Raw genomic sequence first — 21,664 nt, forward strand, 5'->3', positions numbered from 1 at the left:
TCTGTGATGATAAAGAATTTTGTTAGAAATGCAAATCCTGGCCCCATCACAGACCCGTTAAATCAAATCTCCAAGGAGGAGATGAAGAGGCTCTATGTTCAACAAGCTTCCCAAGGGAGTCTGGTGGTCCAGGAAGCTTGGGACACACACACTTTCCTTGTATCATACCGGGCAGGCTGTGAAGTGGCTTCTGGGAAGGGGAGCCTGTACGTCTGGCTCCTTTGTGCACAGCTGACTGTAGACTGGATGCCCCAGTCATGTTTGGTTGTGTTCACATAAGGACTTTCAGAAATCCATATTTATGTATTGACAAAGCCCAGGCCTCAAGGAAGTACATGGAGATAAGGAGAGATTTTTAATTTTTAAATCTCCAGAGATGCTTAACAGTAAAATTCAGCTTTAGATCAAAGGTCCTATTTGCCTTTGGTTGTGTTCTTTTCTTTAAGAGTATTTCCTACTCTGATTTCAAAAAATATCCCCTTCGATGCTCCCAAGTTTCTGAAAGATGGGACACACCTCATTTTCACAAAACCTCACTTCTGTATCTTAGCAAGTTTCCAGAAGAGCAGGTTGGGTCCTCTTCTGTTCCAAGAAGAAAGGAGGCAGGGATCCAACTGGCTCCCAGATCTGGTTTGCGATGAAAGCCATTTCAAGTGCCCAGCTGGAGAGGATGCCAATTCAAGGTATAAAAGAAGAACCAGGTCAGAGGGCAAGGGATGTGCTCTGGGCTTCTCCAGCAGTGACAGACCCCTTCCACTGTTTAAACGCCATGTGCCCTCCACTCTCCAGCAGCAGTAGTAAAGGCCACCAGGGTTCCATACAACCTGCAGCAATCTTTGGTGCTCGTATTGCATAGTTTAGGAGTTGTGCATCCTGCTTAATAGAAAATGTATAAGAAGAATATTTAAGCAATAAAATACAAATCCCTTATAGGATTTGCAGTGACTTCAGTAAGAATCATAAGGTTATGTTTCTGCTCAGAGCTTTGACATTCTACACAGCTTGTTAAAGCCTACAGAATATATGTGTTTGTGTCTACATGCACACACAACTTAAAGCACGTCATGTTAAGGTAACCTGCAGCAAGACCCCATGGATGTTGGTGAGTTCTAAGATAGGTTGCCTCCCAGACAGCAGCCAGTCCTCTGATGTGCCATTTAAACATGTTTAAAGCCGTATTTTTGGAAGTCCATATTTTGAGAGTTGTCCCAAAATGTTATATTGTAGCTTGATTCTGGAAAGAAAAGCAGTATAGAATAACTGGGATTTAAAGAACAGGCAAGGAGGCAATTGTAAAAAGGAGAGGTATGACTTGTTCACGGCATCAAAAGGAGGCAAAGAGTGAGGTAGGAGGAGACAAGAGGAATGGAAATTTCTTGAGAAAACAGGCAAATAGTAATCTTAGCCACCATTCATTGGGCCTCTACTGTCAGGAAATAGATACATATTCTGCCCCCATGTTCCCTAATCCTTCCCAAAGCTCTGTAAGGTCAGTAGCCATCATCTCCAAGTCACAGGATGGAGGCCCAGGCAGGTGAAGTGATTTCTACAAAATGATACAGCTTGGAAGTACTTGAGCTAGGATTTAAATCCAAGTTTCACTGATCCAGGTGTCTGCGTTCCTTGCATCAAACAAATACACTAGACCTGAATTCGGAGGACAGGGGCAGGTTGGAGGAGGTAAATGCGAAAATGCCGAGGTTCTGGAAGAATTGTGTGGGCGTTACTGGGCCTATGTGTGACAAGAGAAGATAATGCTTTGAAATGTTTTGCAATGAATTGGGTAACATGATTAAAAAACCAGGGCAGTTAAGGAGATTCATTTCTCCTAGAAGTAATGGAATATGATCCAATAAACAAAAAAGAGCAAGCATAAAGAAGGATTTCAGGACACAAGGAGGCTGAGAAAATATTTTAGAGTTTAGCCATTAAAGTCCACTGTGTCCTGAGAAATACTCACAGGGAGCAGAGAGTAGATGCCAGTGTGTAATGGTGAACAGGAACCACAGGAATCAAATTACATTTTATTTTTTTAAATTTTATCTATTTATTCATGAGAGACAGAGAGAGAGAGAGAGAGAGCAGAGGGAGAAGCAGGCTCCCCGCAGGGAGCCCAATGCAGGACTCTATCCCAGGACCCCGGAATCACAACCTGAGCCAAAGGCAGATGTTCAAACACTGAGCCACCCAGGCATTCCCCAAGTTACATTTTAACAGCATCCTATGTGATTTCAGGTAGAGCAGACTTCCCAAGTGAGGTTTTCACAGTGTGCTAATGATCCCAAAGGGGAGCAGTGGGACCTGAGGTGTGGACAAAAATGACAGTCCCTGAAGAGGTAGGTGTGCAAGAGCACATCCCTCAGGTAGAGAATGGGCCCCGCTGGCCCCTCAGCCTCTCTGTAGCTGCCCCCATGCTTCTGCTGAATGCCAACATATGTTCACCTTGCAAGAGATGAGAAATTATATGATTGTGTCTTTAAATGCACTGAGGTCATGGGGTCTTTAAAAATACCTTTGGCTCCTATTAAGAATTAATGTATTCATTTGATTAAAAAAGGAAAGAAAGGAAGAGAGAGCGAGAGAGGCCCCATTAGCAGAGAATGCAACATTTCTTTGGCTCTGTAGGGGCTGCTACTTCCCCTCCCTGTCTCCCAGCCAGGCTGAGCTGTTCTCCACCTGCTAAGCTGCCCACCTGCTATGCTGCCTCCAGGCTCCAGAGTCACACTGTACCTCCAAGGCCTCAACCCTTTGGCCCACCCTGTGTCCTATTTTTTGCTATGTGGACTCCGAAGAGCGCAGATCAGAGTAAACTCACTCTCATTCCCTACTCACAGCCCCGGGCACCCCCAAAGCCAGGAATGCTTTAGTCAACTTAAAGCACTGCCTATTCTAGGTTGAGCTTCTCTGCCATTTCCCCCAAGGGGGACTTTTGCTCCAAGGCCTCCCATTGCTAGACCCTCACCAGTCCTCCTACACCTGCACTCACTCACCTAGACATAACTGAATTGTCCAGTGACAGTCACCAAACCTAAGCCCTGAGGTTTTCCTCAGACACCCAGCACTTCAGCCAGTTCCGCTGAGATTCGACCTCAGGCTCTCAAGCCTCATGAGGATCACACCCCACTCCAAGCCACAGTTGGCCACACAGACCCATTCCTTCCTATAAATTGCTTTATCTTCTCTTGTTTTCTTTCAAAGCAGCAGAAACTGGGAAGGAATATCCCAGCTTGGACAGGGAAGGGGGGGCGTGCAACAGAAAACAGATAAAACCCTCCCAGGGTTTCCCACGCAAAGCACATTAGATAGGAGGGAAGAAAAGAAGAAGAAGAAGATGATGACGACAATGACATTAACTCGGGGAAGAATTCAAGTGGAACTTTGAGATAAAGTCCAGTCTATTTTCATGTGGGTTTGGCCAGTTTACAAGTACAGTATGTGTCTTCCTTTCCTTCCTACAGACATTTAATCTACCTGGCATTCATTAGGCACAAATCCACTGTGTGCCCTAGTTCAAGAACCTGAGGCTCAGGCATGAGCAAGAGGAACCCTGAGAGAAGAGGTTCCCTTTTTAGCCAGAAGGACACGAGAAACTGGGTAACTGCAAAACAAAATGATGCATCATGACACAGAGGTATAAACAAAATACTGGGACCCACAGATACACGTAAGGGTCAAAAGGAAGATAGCATATCACATTATTTCCAATATTACAGTCTTTTTACAAAAAAAGTCTTTGAATAGCTCAGAGGTTCATTTTGTCGGGAATTCTGAGTCCTGCCTGCTGACCTCGTTCCGTCCTGCCGTGCGGTGGCTTTGCCCAAGGGCAGGGCTCCCGGGTCCTGTAGCCAGAGCACTCTGTTGTGTTTCCTTACAGCTGGCGTACATCGGATACTTGATGCTCTTCAACTATATTGTGTTAGTGAAGATGGAGCGCTGGCCTTCCACGCAGGAATGGATCGTTATTTCCTATATATTCACCCTGGGAATAGAGAAGATGAGAGAGGTAACTGCTTTCACAAAAGAGAATGTAGGAGAAAGACCGTGGTTACTTAGGTTTGTGGATGGAAGGGAGAGGGTGGCTGCCAGGGATCCATATTAAGCCAGAAACTGTTTTCTCTAATGCTGCCATAGAAATAATGGACTTGGCCTTGGGGGCCGCTGACAAATCTGGGGAGACATCACAGTGTGTGTTTATAAGGCAGTCACTCCACACATGCTTAGGATTTGCTTTAGCTTTTGCCCACAGAGCTCTTGCCCCAAGAAACCCTCCAGTAGTCTTCGACATTGTTTACGCCTACCTTCCATGGACCCTAGAAACAGGACTTCTCAGATTGCTCCATTTTTCTACTTTTAACTCCCATGGCAAGGCTTTATTTACTCTGGGACTCTTTGCACACTGTCATCCAACACCTATGATTCCTCAAATGCGTTTCAGCAGCTCTGGGGGTAGGAACTATACTTTCATTCATTAATTTATCCTCCGGTTTATTCCTTCTCAACGTTTATGATGCATCTGCTTGGCACCAGCCTTTCCACCAGCCCTACGCATCACTGAGGTGAAATGAAGATATTTTATCCTTCAGGTTAAAATCCTTCAGGTTGAAAGTGTGGGCCCCCTTCTTCTACCCCTACCCCCTTCTTGTAAAAGGAACCATCATAACCCCACCCCCGTAGGACTTGCTTGAAGTCAGAGCCAGTGTCAGGGGCCATCAGAACGTGAGCTGCTGAAATGCATGTGGTCAAGCAAGAGTCCACCAGAGGGCTCTGCAACCCTGCTCAACACGCTCCGCAAACTCCCATTCCCTAGGCTGGAGGGAAGGCTGTGTGATGATTCTTCTGCATTTCCCCCTGGAACTACAGTCAGCAGGCAAGGTCTTTTCTGGAAGAATCACTCTCTGTCAAGTCCACTGCACCCTCAGGAATTCCGGAACAGTCAGTGAGTGGGAAAATATATTAGGCTCCACAGGAAAAAGGATTCCTACAAATACACAAATTCACCCTTGCCTTCATTACCAAGGCAGACAGGTTAAAAGACCCTTAGAGTATCTTAGGTTTTAGCTCTACAATGTTCTCTTCCAGACAAAGGGATGCAGTATCTATTAGATGCCATTATATTGGGATCATTTAAAAAAAAATCTCTTAAATATGTTTAGAGCCCTTTAGGGCTTTAAAACTGCTCTGGGGATACTGAAATTCTAATTGGGATGCCCTCATCCTGAGAGTTTGGAGGTGTGTACACTTAGTCCCATTTCATGAGTCTGGAATTTCTTGTTTTTGTTTGTTTTTTTTTATTTTTTTATTTTTTGTTAATGGATGCGTTGCCTGGCCTTGTTCTAACTAGTTGTCTACTCTCAGGTCTTCCTAGTCACAATGCCTTCTCCTCGCTGACCAGGGCTGTGCATTTCCCATCTGTGAAGTGAAAACACTGTAATAAATTTGCTGTGGTCTTTTGTGTAGCGCCCTGAGAACGGAGGCCCGCCACTGCTAGGGGCTCTGCTGCTGCTAAGCGCCAGCTCCTCTCCCGTGATTTAACGCCCTGATGCATAATCCTTCCCCATGATAAGCAGAAAAGGGAAAGGCTTGGGCAGGGGGACTGGAATCCCTCCAGGGACCAGACTGGAAGAAGACAGGGAGCAGTCTGTACTCCACGGACTGTTCTGGAAGAGGCTGCCAAGCAGGCGGGCAGCCAGGAACCTCCCGGCCTGGATATCCATTTCTCCTGAGGCGGCATGTAACCGTGGACCGGGCAGGCCCTGCAGGCTTGGGTCAGCAGGGGGTCATCCCGGAGTCCGGCGGAGGAGGAGGAGCCCGCCCCGGGCGCAGGGAGGCGCCGACCACCTTCCTAGCCGACCTCGCCCTCCCGGGCCTGGCGCTGCAACCTCCCCCGCCTCCACCCCACCCCACTTCACCGCAACCCTGCCCCCGGGTCCCCGGACCCGTCAGAGATGCTCCGCCGCCCGCCCAGGCCCTGAGGACCCCACGGGTCCCGCCTCCGCGTCTCCCGCAGCGCGCGGGCTCGCAAGATCCCGGAAACACGGAAAAGTGTGCAGGCTTCCCGGCCGTCCGACGCACGAGCAGGGCTTTGTGGTTTCACAGGCGGCCCTCCCATTCCCAGCACCACAGACTTCCGCGCGCAGTCACCAAAACAAGCCGCGGGGATCCCTCCCGGGCCCGGGACTGTTTACAGCGCGCGTGGGCGGGCGTCCTCCCGCCCCTCCCCTCCCCCCCCCGCAGCCCCCGCCAGGCCCCGCCAGGCCCCGGCCCGCAGCCTGCGGCCACGCCCCCTCTCGCGGCCACGCCCCTCTCGCGGCCACGCCCCCTCTCGCGGCCACGCCCCTCGGGGCCTGTTGGAGAACTTGCAGGGCCCGGGTCTCTGCGCTCCTTCCCCGCCGCCGCTCAAGCCTTGATCTCTCTTTTTTTATTCTTATGTTGAGCCTTCCCAAAACTGTTTCCACCGTCTAAAAAATGATGCTGCCAACCTCTGTGTTGACCGGTTGCAGGAAAATGTGGACACAGGGTTAGGAAACCTCCAAGGCATTTCCCTTCCCACCCCCACCCCCCTCAGCCCACGCACAGGGCAAGTTTTCCTAGTTACCAGGGAGCCCCGTGAGAAGCCACCAGGACCACGGCAGTGCAGGAACCCCGGATGGGTAGGACAGTGGTTCTCCACCTGTTGTCCCCAGCTTGCCCTGGGGAACGTGTGAGAAATGCAAACCCCCGAGCCCCATACCAGGCACACGCGAGCAGAAACTCCAGGCGTAGGACACAGTAGCCATCTGTGCCGGCGCCAGCCCTCCAGGTGATTCTGAGGCATGCTTGAGTTTAAGAAACCCTGGCCTAGGGTTTAGGAATGTAGCACTGCAGAGGAGAAAGGACTACCAGCTGGCTCTGGTATCTGGCGCACCGCTCCCAAGTCCTCGTCCTGACTTACCAAGACCTCCCTTCCTTAATGTTTGAGGCCAAGGTAAGCCATGACAGGGGACATGAGGATTCGAATAAATAGCTGCAGACCAGACCTGTCCCTGTCTTTGCTTTCCTCCTCTTTGAGAGGAGGTCGTGAGTTGGGAAAGCAGGGCTGGTGATGTCTCAAAAAGAAGGAAGTCTCTGAATAAACACAGGGGATGCATGAAGGTAGCCTTGCTATACAGCCTCACTGGGCCTGCCTCCCTGGCTCCTCACATCCAGTGCAAGCTGTGGTGTGGGATGGGTGGCAACTCCCACTATCCGACTGTGCATTTCATAGAGCCCATGTGTGGCAGCAGAAAAGTCCCTCTGGATTTAAGGTCAGTCAGAGCCCCACCCAGTCGCTAACGATAGAGGAGGGAGGGGAGGATTGCTGTGAGGTAGGTGTCTATGTAGCAATAAGTCAACTAACATTTATTGAGAACCTATTATGTAACAGGCCCTAGAGAACAAAGGGTCTGCCCTCAGAGTTTACAGTCTAGGGGAGATGACAGGTAAACAGACACATACAACATATTTACTAATTTCATGTTGTGATAAACTCTTTAAAGCATAAGATAGGGTAATATATTAGTGATTGACTTGCGGGTATGGAGGCCCCTGCAGTTAGGATAGTCAAAGAAGGTCTTCCTAAGGAGGAGAAATCAGAGCAGAGACCTTGAGAATGAGGAGGAGCCAAACATGTAAAAATCTGGGAGAAGAAAATGCCCAACAGAAGAACAGGTGCAAATAGCCTGAGCTTAGAATGGACTTGTTATGCTGCAGACAACACGACTGTGTCTGGAGGTGTGGAATGGCAAGAATATGGTGGGATGGGAAATGAGGCCACCGGAAGGAGTTTGGATTTTTCTCTATTTGTTTTGGAAGCTGTCAAGAGATTTATTCACTCATCACAATTTACTTTCGTTTTTGTTGTCATTATTGTTGTTCACGCATCTCTCAAGTCTCTCGCTTTTTTAGATTGTGGTATAATTTACCGGTAAGAAAATGAACAACTCATAAGGGTCCAGCTTGATGAGTTTCTGTCAACCCATATAACTGTGTAGTCACCACCCAGATCATGGCTTAAGTTTTTAAAGAACATTCTGTGTGCTACTCAGAGAATGGATTGAGGAAGGGTGGGCAGCGGTGATGGCAGGGATACCAGTTAGAAGGATGTTGCAATCATCTGGTTGATGTGATAGGACTTAGAATAGAGTGGCAGCAGTGGGTAGTGGTGAGAAGTGGTTGGATCACATTGTATTTAGAAATAGAGGTGATATTGATGCAATTATGTGGATGTGAAGAGAAGACTGAAGTTGTCCTCCCTGTGGATCTGAGTAACTCAATATGGTGGCATTGAAATGGAGATTTACAGTGCATTAAGAATCAGTAATTTTATAGCAAAGCCCCAATGCATGTCTTAGAATCGTAAAGCCACCCAAAGGATCAAACTTATTGCTTACATTTGCTTCTGGAATGTTTGTATCTGCCTGGCCTAAATTTAGCTCAGTTGTATATTCACAGCATGCAAGTATTCAAGTGGACACAAGTAAACAAAACAAGCTACTGATGTCAACTAACAGGCCGAAGCATTTTCCAACTAGACCAAAAACATAGACTGAAATCAGACCTAACCCCACTCTCTTTCCTGCCTTTTAGATTCTGATGTCAGAACCAGGGAAGTTGCTACAGAAAGTGAAGGTGTGGCTGCAGGAATACTGGAATGTCACAGACCTAATAGCCATCCTTTTGTTCTCTGTCGGAATGATCCTTCGTCTTCAAGACCAGCCCTTCAGGAGCGATGGGAGGGTCATCTATTGTGTGAACATCATTTATTGGTACATCCGTCTACTAGACATCTTCGGCGTGAACAAGTATTTGGGCCCATATGTAATGATGATTGGAAAAATGGTAAGCAGGGTCCTCTGATTCCATGTTATAAATTTGCAGAGGAGGAGTAGCAATTATAGGAAGAGGAAAATAATTCATCTGGGCCCGCTGTGATGGTCCGAGATGGCCCTGGGGATGTTTTATTTTTTTCATTCCTTTTGAGTGTTTGGGAGTTTGACTACATCCATATACATCACTGGAAAATTAACCATCACTCACCCATATACTTACTGAAAAACATACACAGATCATCTATTTTGTGTTAAGCACTGGAGTAGGAGTTGTGTATATAAAGGAACTCATTCTCTGAGATCAGAGATGAGAGGAAGAGAAGTAATTGCCATATAGTATGAGAATGCTATGGTAGAGATGCAAATAAAGTATAAAGGAGAATAGAAAAGACAATGTAGGTCAGGGAAGGCTTCATGTGGCGATTACATTTTAGCTGGATCTTGGAGGAGGTGTGGTATCCACTCCAAGTTTTTAACAGATTTTTTTCGATTTTTAACATTTCTTCTTCTTTTTTTTTTTTTTAATAAAGTGCTTGAAAAATGCCTTTCCCTACACAAAAGGAAGAAAATATAATCTATTTTAGCTGAGTTGTTAGGTTGAATTTGAGTCGGCCCATAAGTTCTATCCATATATCCCTGTATTTTGTTACACTACTGGGAAATGATGAGTTAAAAACTGGATTCCAGAATGATACACTTACTTATCGTATTCTTTAAAAAAGAATCTCAAGTGGCAAACCAATATGCGTTCCCACAAGTAGCTGTAGACTTGCTCCGGCACTCCTTGGCCACACTAGTTTCCAGACTCTCTCCATAAAGATCCAGCCCTAGAAGGACAGCCCTGGTGTGAACTGAGGTATGCACGAGCAAATCAGCCTCTGCTCCAGACTCACTAGAGGAATTAGAACCAGAAGCCCAGAACCTGGGTGCTTTTTATCAGTTACTCCAGTTTTCTAAGTGTCCCTTACTTCACCTTTATAGGACATATGTGGAAAAGCCAAATATGTTCATCCTACCATGGTAAACACCTGTTACTGAGAAACCTCTATGCTAATAACCTCCACTCCACTTCCACTTGTGAGCTGCTGAAAACCCAGCAATTAGACAATAGATGTCCTTTATCATTCTCACTCAAGTTTTACTATATACATTATTGCTGCTGACCTTTCGGTCAGCCAATCAGTATTTATTATTATTATTATTATTATTTATTATTATTATTATATATGCACATATATAACTCTATTGAAATGAATCTTAAATAACCAAGACTGTTCCTACAAAAGCACTGACAAACACATGCAAAGAGGAGAATTTGAATCAAAAAGGGAAGGGTTGTGAGGCTTTAAGCAATTTATTTAACCATCTTTAAGACTCAGTTTACTCATTTAAAGTAATTATAATAAATGCAAGGTTATATCTTGCAAGGTTGTTGGGATGATTAGAAATAACAGTTTCTAAATAACTAATAGCATCTGGATCCTAGTAAGTAGTTGATAAATTGTGTCTTATATTTATGTTTGTTAAAGTACAAAGAAAAGGAGAGCGGAAGAATTGGTGAGCACGGTTGGTCAGCTCTATTCTTAAATCTTTTGTACAAAAGCTTGAGATTTATAACACCAACATTGTTTAGGGGAAATATCAGCAAACCCATTCTAGAGAGGGAAACTTGAATTCAACAAGCTTGATTTATTTACCCAAAACTGAATCCCAGTTCAATTGGGGTTTTTGACTAGATATAAAATGTGTATCTGACTCCTTTGCACAGCCTGTTATATAATCTTCTCTGTATTTTAGTAATGAATTTGAGATTGTGGTAAAGATTTGTATGTCTAGAAGCAGAGACTCTCAACTTAGAGTCTTTGGGAGAGATTTAGGAAAAAGAATTGGTGGACCCTCTACCCAATTTATATATAAAAAATACGTGGATGTATGAATTTCCTGGACAGAGAGGACAAGCTTTCACGAGATTTCCAAATGTATTCTCAAATGAACCAAATGAAAGTGAAGAATTATAGCAGCTGCAAAATTAACCAAGTTTTCTCGACCTGGACCCTAATGACTTTCAGATCAGATAATTCTTTGTTGGGAGGACCATTTTGTCCATCATAGGATGTTTAGCAGCATCACTGGCTTCTATCCACTAATGCCAGTAGAGTAGGTGCTCACACACAAGTACACACACAGTCTTATGACAACAAAAACATCTCCAGACATTGCCATATGTCCCCTGTGGACACAATTGCCCTCTGTTGAAAACTGCCACAGTAGACAATTACATAATCTGATGGCTTGTTTTTTTCTAATTGATTGGTTGCCTTGTTCTGTTTCAATAAATAAGATCTGAAGTCTCAAACCAGCCAAATATATTACTTTAAAAAGGTTAGGTGGCATTGAAATACTTGAAATATCTGAAGTCACACTAAAACGGCAAGCTTATTGTAAAATCCACGTCTATCACTTTAATAATGGCATAATTATCCCCAGATTTGATTTGAATGAAACCTTACTTTGGAGTGAGCAAGAGAGATGTACTACATTTTCTCTACCTTCTAACTTATGAATGACTTCACTGATCAGTCAAGAATAAGAAAATGAGTGTATTTGGTGGCTTTATTCTCTTTCATGGAGCTTTTAAGATACTTAGTTTGATAATTGAGTCACTGATCCAGAAGGTAGGTAAAATATGCCTATAGAATTTATCAGTGAGCCAAATGGACTGCCAGGCAGGAAGCTTAACAAAAGATGTGATTATTCTGAAAGCCCCTCAACATTAGAGAGGTCCCTATTCAGTATTAAACAGCCAAGTAACTCACTGTGCCCTGTGGTCTAGGGATAGACATCTGCTAAGATACCTGGATGCAATACTGATCAAGTATGATCCCAACTGAACTTACAATCTGGGATCACTCTGGAATCCTGAACCCTTTCCTTCATATTCCACTTCTCAATGCAATTCTCCAAGCTTAGTACTAAGCTCACTTATATAATGCAAAATAAAAACAACAATAATAATAGCTATCATTTACTCTGTGCCAAATACTATGTCAAACATGTCATCATCACTACAACCCCACGAAATGGCTTTTAGTATCTTCATTCATTTGTCAATTGAATAAACAAACTGGGCAAAGAACAGAGGCAGAATTCCAGCTCTGACTTCACAGCTTGATCATCCAATGCTAATAATAACAATACATTAATACTACAGAGAACTACCCACATTGCTTCACGTGTCATCACACTTAGTCCTTACAAAATTAATATGTATCATTATTGTCTTTATTATCCCCATTTTGAAAATGAGAAGAAAAACAAGATTAAGCAACTTGCATGTGACCCCTTAGGCTCTTTTTACTAGCAGAGCCAAGATGAAAACTCAGGTAGTCTGGTAGTCTAACACCCGTACAGGATGCAACCAACACGTATTTAGAAGAGTGAGACAAAATCCACTCTCTTCATATTGAACCAACTGAACAATTTAGCTATAAAAACAGAGGTCCCCACCCTTAGTTTTTACTAATGCTCTGTTTCTGCACTCTACCAGATTTCAGTATTTATATGGAAGACTGTTTTGAAATCTATATAGTTGAGTGAGAAGAATGTCTTTTGTCTTTGGTGGTTTTGAGCCTTCAGGTAGAGAGCAGACTTAATCTGAATGAAAATAGTCCTGAGAAATTAGATTAGAACAGTTGTCATGTGTACTGGCTGAGTTTTCTTGGGTCAGACTGCCTCTTAAATCAAGGTACAGGCCTTCTTCTCCCCACCCACCTTTTAATCAATCTGAATACACATGAAGGACCCATTAGTGTTTTTTCATTGATAGAACTTCTTGTAAATAAAAGATGAAAGAATTTTATAAAATAGAGGATGAGCAACAGGTCTATGTTCCTATAAAACTGTTTCAACACAGTTGGCTTGTTCACTTTTAAGAGAGTTCTGAGGCCACTCAGCTATAAAAAGAATAACCAATTCGGTAGCATATATTTTTTTAAAACACTAAATAAATATGAATGAACATCAAGTTTTGAGAGATTCTTATTTAGTCTTAAAGTCAAATGATACTTGACAGATGGATTTGGAAGTCGCCTTGATGGTTGATTGACTAATTGACCTAAAATATATTGAGCCCCCAGTCTCCTAAGGCAAACAGGAAAGTTATAGTGTTTAAATTCTAGTAACAGACACCATGGAATATATTCTTTTAAAATAAAATTTTAAAGCAGATTTAAAGCCTTTATTATCATTGATAAAATTATCATTAGTGTTTGTTTGTGGATGGGTATCCCTTCAGGAAGTTTGATACCCAAGAGAAGGTCGTCTTTTGTATTAGATGATTTGATGTGAGGGATAGAAACCAGTCTCCCAACTAGCTTAAGCCCGGGAGTGATATATTGACTTAGAGCAGGGCATGTTGAAACTGCCCTTAAGGCCTATGGCAATCAGGCCTTCAACCATTGTCAGGACATACTCTCTCTGTGTCTGGAATATCTGCTTCATTCACTCCTGATCAGTTTCACTAGTGAGAGACTCGGCCTCAGACACTCTGAATTCATATCATTATGGAGAAAGAAAGGGAGCTTCTCTCTCCCAGCTTCAATTGAAAAAAACTCCAAAGAAAGGACTCTGGTTGGCCCGTCTTGTGTCACATGCCTACCTCTTATCACTGTTGCCAGAGAGTGAGGTAGCATGATTAACCTAGCCTGGAAAAGACACCTATCTTTGTGGCCAAAATGGGTGGGAACTGCTTCTAAAAGAAGGAGGCAATGGGTTCTGGCCAGGCAAAATAATAGTTATTACTTCCTCATCTATTTTTGGTGATAAAAGGAAAGTAATTTGGCATATGAGAAACAGATCACAGATAATATGTATCATGAAAACAAGCAAAAAAGAAAGGAATCAAGAGGAACAAGAGATAACATTGTGCTCAAATGCAGTCAAGAGAATTTTATAAACATGTCAAGATGAAAATCCAACTTTTCAACAGCAGACACAGAAATGGGCCATTAGGCAACCTGATTCTATTGCCTACAAAAACACCCTTCATAACTGATAGGATATACTGTGAGAGAATTAAATACAGAAAGAATGGTCTTCTGAGGGACTGGTTTGTGATAGAATACCAGACAATGAGGTAGGGGCACAAGAATAAGAAGGTATATGATGGATATTTGGGTTGTCCTAGCTTTGTTTGCAAATGATTATTTCCTTGAGTGTTCCACCGCTTCATTAGCCTTTCAAATTTAGGGAATTTACAGCATTGCAGTAGTTCTTAAGATGGTCTAATTATCTCAATTTCAATTTTGCTAAGAAGAAAGAGACCCAAGGAGGACATTTGCCCTTCCCAGGAAGAGAGACAAAGCTAGTACTGAACTTACAGAGACCCAAGCTTCATGTGACTCCCATGCCTAGGCTTGACTATGTGGCACAGACAACAGTGAAAAATGAGGAGGTTCCATTCTCTGTGTGCTTTTGTAAAAATGATTTTTGAGTTACTGATAAGCATCTGTGGACATTGCTGCAATAGACCAAGTGTTTCTCTTTCTTACTTTCTTACAGAGCTATCTATGTATATATCCCTTATCAGCAGTATTAAAAGTGAACCTCCTACAAAGGTTTCCATCAATGTTGCTGTCATAGGAACATTCAGTCATATGGATTTTCTTTTGTTTCTCCGTTTCCCCAACCTTCCAGATGATAGACATGATGTACTTTGTCATCATCATGCTGGTGGTACTGATGAGTTTTGGGGTCGCCAGGCAAGCCATTCTCTTTCCCAATGAAGAACCATCATGGAAATTGGCCAAGAACATCTTCTACATGCCCTATTGGATGATTTATGGGGAAGTGTTTGCAGACCAGATTGACCGTAAGCAAGTTTATGATTCTCATACACCAAAGTCAGGTATTGAACTTCAATTGGGTCACGTCTTTTCTGAGTTCATTTGTTTGTTCTCAATAAATGGCTCAAGATAGAGGACCGATTCCTAGCTTGGTATCTTGGAGGAAAAAAAAAAACAATTACAGAAGGTGAATATACAATTTTCACAAAGTAGTCTTTCTCCAGGTATGTCCTTTCTGTGACACAAATCGACATTTGATATACCAAATTTGATCAAGAACCATATAAAAAGATCTAAATTATTTGGGGATTCAAAATCTATGTATTGAATATTTCAATATCATTAATATATTATGTCATGACTCCCCACCCCTACCCCAGCCCCCAACCCCCAGCCAGTAAAAACTAAATTCCTTGGGTTTGACTTCAGAACAAGTAAACAATTCTCTATTTTGCCATCAGAATTCAAGAGGGCAAACATCTGCATGGTGTTTTCCTTGCAGTGGAAACTATTCTCCAACTCCTTTTCCCACTGTCTTAAATTATGTGCTATTGAGACTCAAAAGGACCTAGTATTCACTGCCTGGAAGTATGGAAAATGCCTTAGGTTATAAACTGAGTTGCTTGCTGTAAATGCCAGAAAAAAAAAGTATCTATATCATGAAATGATTCAGTGTGAAGAGCAAGCGCCAGCAGGCCCCCAGTGTTTCATGCCCTAATAGATGCTGATTCTCTATAATAAACACCCTCTTATACAGAGTTTGGAGGTAGTTGTATCCTAGGAGTCTGTTCCAGCATTTTATTTAGACCAAATGTCAGGGCATAGCAGACATTGAGAAATTATTTGGGAAGAAAGCATCAGGAAAGAAGTATCTTCCAGTATGGAAGAGCTAAATCCCTGAAGCAAGGATTTCTCATTTTCCCTAAGGAGTTTAGCTCTAGAAATAACATCCCTCCAACATTGTCGAATTAACATTTTTGAAACATTTTCTGCTGACACGCCAGCCATCTGAGCTCTGGACTGTGGACATGGATCGGGGTTACATAACCAGGTAATATAGTTTGTTAAGAACAGGAGCAGAGACCAGTCAGCAACCCCCCACCCCTACCCCTCTGCCAATCCCAGGTAGAACGGACACCAAGTAAATAAGGAGCAAGCATCAAAAAGTATGAGCCCTCTGGGCCTGTGAGGAACATGTGTACATGGGCAGCAGGACACAGTAATATGTCATTTTCCCTTCTGTGATGGATTTTGAACAAATACCTTTCTTAAAAGGAGTTATCTGAGGCAAGAAGGCTTTATGGACACCTACTTGGAACAATATTCATTTCAGGAGACTTGGCCACGCTCACTGAGGAGGCATTCTGACTCCATCTCCTAGTCGTGATAACTTTGGTTGGCAATGCGCCGCCTTCACCAAGACAGCTTTCCAGAGCCAGGGGAAAACCCTCTGGGGAATCCTCCTTTCAAATGGTCCCTAAAGCAAAACAACTAAAAGCCCATCTACCATCATTCTCCTCAAAGATTAAATGTATACTCCCCGGCCCCCCAGAAATTACTTTCCACATTACATTATTTTGCCTTGTTTAAGTTTTCCTTTCTTTCCCAAAATGAGATCAAGCCCCCATGGGCGTTTTGACAATACGACATTTTGGGAGGGGAGAAGGCAGGACGTGTAGGCATGTTTTACAAACGGCATTGTCTGTCCCTCTACTAGTGGCCATTTATTGATGTTGTACTATGAGCCCAACCTAGTGCAACAGACACCACCATCTGGCTGAACAAAGAAGATTTATTATTGTTATTTCAAAAGAAGGGCTGATTGTAGTTTAGAACTGGAACCCCACCCCTACCCCCAGAGATGGGAGAGAGGTGTTTTGTGTGAGTGAAGTATGAAAATAGATGTCCCTTCTTGTTCATTAGACCCGTGGTGCTCTACGTGTGTGAGAATAAATTTCTTCCCCAAATCTCAATATATAACTGACCCAGCCTCGGATGGATGCAACCTTCATGACACCCTTCCCCTGCTCTTACCTTCCTTCTTGACATTCTGAAATTGGCTGCAATGGTAGCCACTGTTCTAAGCTAAATCAGCCAGTTTGCTGTTTAGAGTGCTAAAGAGCATTTGTCCTTTCTCAAATGGGAAAGCCTCTTACGAGGCTGCCCCCAAACCTGCCGTTGCATTTGGTCAAAGTCATCAAACATCCCTATCTTCAAAATAATTTGATTTTCATGTTGTGGCACTGGACAAGCCCAAGGGGCAGAGTGACTGCCCCATCTTGCCATTCAGAACTGCCCAGGAGACCCAAGAACCAAGCTATTTGAGAAAGGTACAAATCATTGATGCTGCCCTACGGTGTCTTGCCTCTTTTCTGTGCCATGTCCAGGCTGGTTTGTGAAGCATGTGTTCAGGCTGATCGGATCTCATATCCACCTGGACCCACAGCCCTGCCCAGGGTCCACCAGGCCCATCCTGTGGATGTGCCCCCATGCGGGCCTCTCCAATGCTGCTCATTCTCACACACCTTCTCAGAGCAACTCATTTCTAATGTGATGCACGTGCTCTGTATTGAACTCTTTGTGTGTTGAACTGCAAAATTGCTGAACCCATTTCATGGTTGGGGAAATAATCTTTCTTGGGATGAATGTACGTGGATGTATAATGGGGCCCAATGGGTGGGTTATTTACATCAGTCTAATACCTCAGAAGGGAGGACAGCTTTAATGCCCTCGCTTCCAGGAGACCGTGTTCCTGAACTACAGATTTTTTTTAATATACGTTCCATTTTTTTCTTGTAGCTTGTCCTAAGCCCAGCGACTTTCAATAAGGCCAAAAAAAGCTGGAATGAGACTTCTGAGGTTACTTTCCAAATGTGCTTAAAGACTGAAAGCTAAAGAAATAAAGAATGGAGTGACTGTAAAATCACAAAATAATTTAGGTGGTTTTCATTTCTAAACTAGATTAGATTAACACAAATGATAGTCTGGCATTAATCTCAATTATTTGTAGTGGCTAAAATATTTGCTTTGTGTCCGGAGCAGACATGAATGCGAGATAGTGATTGGCAGCAGCGGATAATGAAACTGGGAAGGGAGGATGATGGTCTGCTCTGCCTGGATGTTTTACCTAGCCCTTTGATGAACTAATAAGAAATGACCTTGCCATCATCGTTGGGTTGATGTTTAAGTTATATATAGCAGTAGCTCTCTAAAACCCAATATATGGGCTACCGTTTGGTGACTTGGGCCCCAGCTTGCTAAATGCATTGCTACCATACGATGACATCCTTTTTAAGTGTCTCATTAAGGTGACCCCTGTTGCATGGCATCTGAGAGCTGGCCAGGATCCCACTGGAGCTTGAGGGGGGAAAAACCACTTACAGAAAACGAGCAACAGAATAAATTTCCAGCACATTCATGCCAAGGCCAGGGCAAAGCTAAAATTAGAGGGACTCTTGCCAGTTAAGAAATCTGGTTCCAGGGTGTGTGAGGTACCTAGAAATGCACCTTTGTTGGCAGAGAAGATGGGGTGTCTCTAGCTTCCTTGAGCATCTGAATGAATGAGACTTCCCTTTATGCACAGGGCATCCTTGTGTTGCCTGCCATCCATGCAGATTACCCAGGCTATACCAGGGCAGGGGGAAAATGAATCATGCTCTTGAATGCATTAAATCAAGGTCTAAATTTAGTTCTCCTTTCTGCTGCTCTGAGTATTTTTACAAGTTTGGGTACTAATGTGAAAGCAGAACGTCCAAAACTTACTTTCTACCATAACAATTTAATATTATTTGGCTTTTCCCCTTGGCCCAAATTAACTATCCAAGTCTACTTAATGCATGGGTCATTCTTTTTTCTCTTACTGCCTAGGGCTTTCCATCTGAAATTAATAGGTAATCTGGAGTAAGAGGGTTTATTTTTGTTGTGGTTTGGTTTACTTGATTTACTTTTTATCTATCTATTTATTTAGTACAAGTTTTGCTATTAAAAAAAAAAAAAAACCTTACTCTTGTGTACCGTTGGTGTCTCCGTGATATTGACTGGATTCGGAGTGTTGTTTTCATCAGGAAACAAGGAGCATGTATGTACGTGTAAAGCTAAAACATTCCCTTGTATTACTCTTCTGTCTCAAATTATTTGTTCCCCCTTCATGTGTGGAAGTTAGGACAGCTCAAGTCTGGTCTCTAAAATATGCCTGCTATGGCAAAGCTGAGAACACGAACAGAGAAGATGGCTATTGTTATGCATTTCGATTCTTGGACTCCAGTTCTGGAAACTTGGAGCTCTGCATCTGTTTGGTATTCAGGACTGACCTTCTCTAATGGATTCAGAGCACACTAATGCCTAACAGCTATAGTGTAGGGAGTGTTGCCTGACCAAAGAAAGTATTTTGGAAAAGAAAAACTTGAGCCAGTGCCAACTTTTGGGAAAAGGGGGAATTGTTTTGCTGGGTTTTGTTTTCACAGATTGCTAAGGAAGCAAGCCAGTAGAAGGCACCACCCCCCTTTTTCTGTCCCTGAAAGTCAGCTTACATTCTAGAGAATACCCACCCAACTCGTTTGCTAATGCAAACTGAGACTTAGTGAGTTTACAAACAGCAGAGCTATCTGCAGACAAGCCTTTGTGATGATTCAGTATGCTATAGTGATCAACATTTGTTCCACTCTTACAATATTCATTTAGTCTTTGCTCACAGGTTGGGCTCCATTTTTAATCCATTCATTCTTCATTCTGTGCAGGTATCTATTTTGATCCTACTATAAGCTGGACACCGAGGTAAAGACATGCACATGACAGAGATCATGTCATTAAGGAAGTTTACAGTCCAAGAGAGGCAAACTGACATTGACAATATATATGTGGAGATGGAGCCCCAAAAGAAAAGTAGTTGGTTCTTCCTAGGGTGAGAGTTGAGGGTACAACAGATGAGACCTTGCAAAGAATGGGAAGATTAAGCTGAGACCTGAAATATGAACAGATATTTGCTGGGCAGATGGGAGCAAGTGGGTGTGAAGGAGAAGAATGGCATTCCAAACTGAGACTCAGCATGGACAGTTCCAAGCACAGCAGGTAGTTTAATATGGCTGACTATAGGCTGAGAGGCAGGAGGCAGGAAGCAGGACAGATGGGTCTGAAGAGAGACAGGAATATAGATCTTGAAAGACTTATAGTTCATGTTCTGGGTAGTATCATGACCTGACATGTTTTAGAACCCTCTAGCAAAAATATGAAGGTGAGAGGTGAGAGCACACTAGCTAAGGCAGTAGCAGTTGGGATGAAGAAGATAAGCAGCATGAGACTTTAAGAAGGTCAAAACAGAAGGACCTCATTTGGAGATGGTACTGGGGAAGTTGGATAAGGATTTAAGATGGAGAAGTTGAAGGCCCCTCTAAGGTTTCTGGCTCAGTCGAAAGAATGATGTCATTTAGCAAGATAGAGAACCTAGAAGGAAGAACTATGGGGAGAGGTGGATTTGTGTAGTTGGGGTTGGATAGATTTAAGTTCCCATGGGAATTCCAGGAAAACCACAAAGAAGGCTGTTTTATATGTGGATTTTTGGGGCTAAGTAGAAAGAGCTAGCCTGAAGATACAGATCTGAAAATCAAGAATATAATTCCAGTTAAAGCCATGCAAGTGGGTGAGCTTGCCAGGGAGCACAAGTAGAGAAGGCCAGAGAGGAACGGTAGAATGGAGAAATCAACAGTATCAAAAGCAAGAGAAGACAACAATTAGCTGAATATTTAGAAAAATTTCATTCAGCTAGACCTTTAGGAAGTCACTGGTAATTTTGGCCAGAGAATTTTCATTTCAGGAGTAATGCAAAAACAAATTACAATGATTTAAGAGTAAATGAGCAGTAAGGCAAAACATTTACTAGGGAAGAGAGAGAGAGAAATGTTGCATATGTGTAGAGGTGGCAAGGGAGGGAAGAAGATCAACGAAGTGGGGCTTTGAGAGAAAGAGTAATGTTTTATAATCACCACTCAGGAAAGTCACTAAGTACACATCAAAGGATGGCTTAGGGCCACCCACTTGCATAGTTAGGTTGTCTGTTTTCTCAGTTTAGACTCAGCAGTCCAGATCAAGAAAAACAAATTGTTGGATTAATCCAAGATTGAATTGTTGCTGTGCCAGCATGGCAGAAATAAAGGAGACTAAGTTCTTTGAAGATGCTTACAAGGGTTTAAAGTTATGCATTGTAAGGTCTAAGATGGAAGGAGAAGAAAATAAAAGCAAAATGTTGATCAGTACATAGGAGGAAGAAAGATCAAAGGACCAGAATTCTGGCCTGAGCACCAAGTACTTTGAGAACTAAGGATCCTGAGAGGAGTGATGATAAGATGTTGTGGTCAGAGAATGGGAAATTGATATTCAGAGTTGAGGTAGAACAATTTAGGAAAATTATAAGGTCCAGAATGGATTCTAGGATTTGCTGGAATTGAGGTCAAGCATCTTGGAGCTAGGTTCTTCTGTGTCTGTCACTGCAGATATCAAAGTGTCCATAATGACAAAAGAGGGAGTGGTCCGGAGGACTTTGATCAGAATTACCTGACACTCAAAGGAGAAAGGGCTTTTTGTACAAGAATGAAAAGCAACGGGTTAGAAGAGGCAAAGTATCAATGACAATACACACATTACTTATGGGTACCACAATGGTGGAGGTACAAGAATGTGCAATTTTCATTTGGGAAGGTTACAGGGAAGTGGTGTCTTTCTGCAAAATGGGATTTAGTTAAGACAAGAAAATGCAGACTGGGCTTGTAGAAGTATGAGAAAGCAGAGGATATGTGTTCAATGATAAGGGTATTCCAGAAGTCTGGGGAAAGAGAGGAAAGGGAGAAATGATGGGAAAATTCAGTGGGCAGAGAGCCCAACATCACATGAAGACAGAAGCACAGGGGAGGATAGTTCACCAGAGGGACTTGCACTGTAGGAATAGAGGATGAAAGGTAAGAGAAGTGGGAATAACTATTCTTG

At 43.1% G+C, this 21,664-nt stretch overlaps 1 protein-coding gene across 10 annotated transcripts in view; it reads left to right on the plus strand.

The window, feature by feature from the left end:
- The window catches only part of TRPM3 (transient receptor potential cation channel subfamily M member 3), a 500,214-nt gene that overhangs the window by 431,480 nt on the left and 47,070 nt on the right, over positions 1 to 21,664 (plus strand). For all 10 annotated transcript variants that reach the window (XM_077907028.1, XM_077907033.1, XM_077907040.1 and 7 more), the window contains 3 exons: positions 3,875 to 4,003; positions 8,605 to 8,856; positions 14,541 to 14,715. In XM_077907028.1, coding sequence (XP_077763154.1) covers positions 3,875 to 4,003; positions 8,605 to 8,856; positions 14,541 to 14,715 — 556 coding nt within the window. The remainder of the gene's footprint in view (positions 1 to 3,874; positions 4,004 to 8,604; positions 8,857 to 14,540; positions 14,716 to 21,664) is intronic.

Source organism: Canis aureus, chromosome 1 (genome assembly GCF_053574225.1).
Source record: "Canis aureus isolate CA01 chromosome 1, VMU_Caureus_v.1.0, whole genome shotgun sequence".
Lineage (NCBI taxonomy): Eukaryota > Metazoa > Chordata > Mammalia > Carnivora > Canidae > Canis > Canis aureus.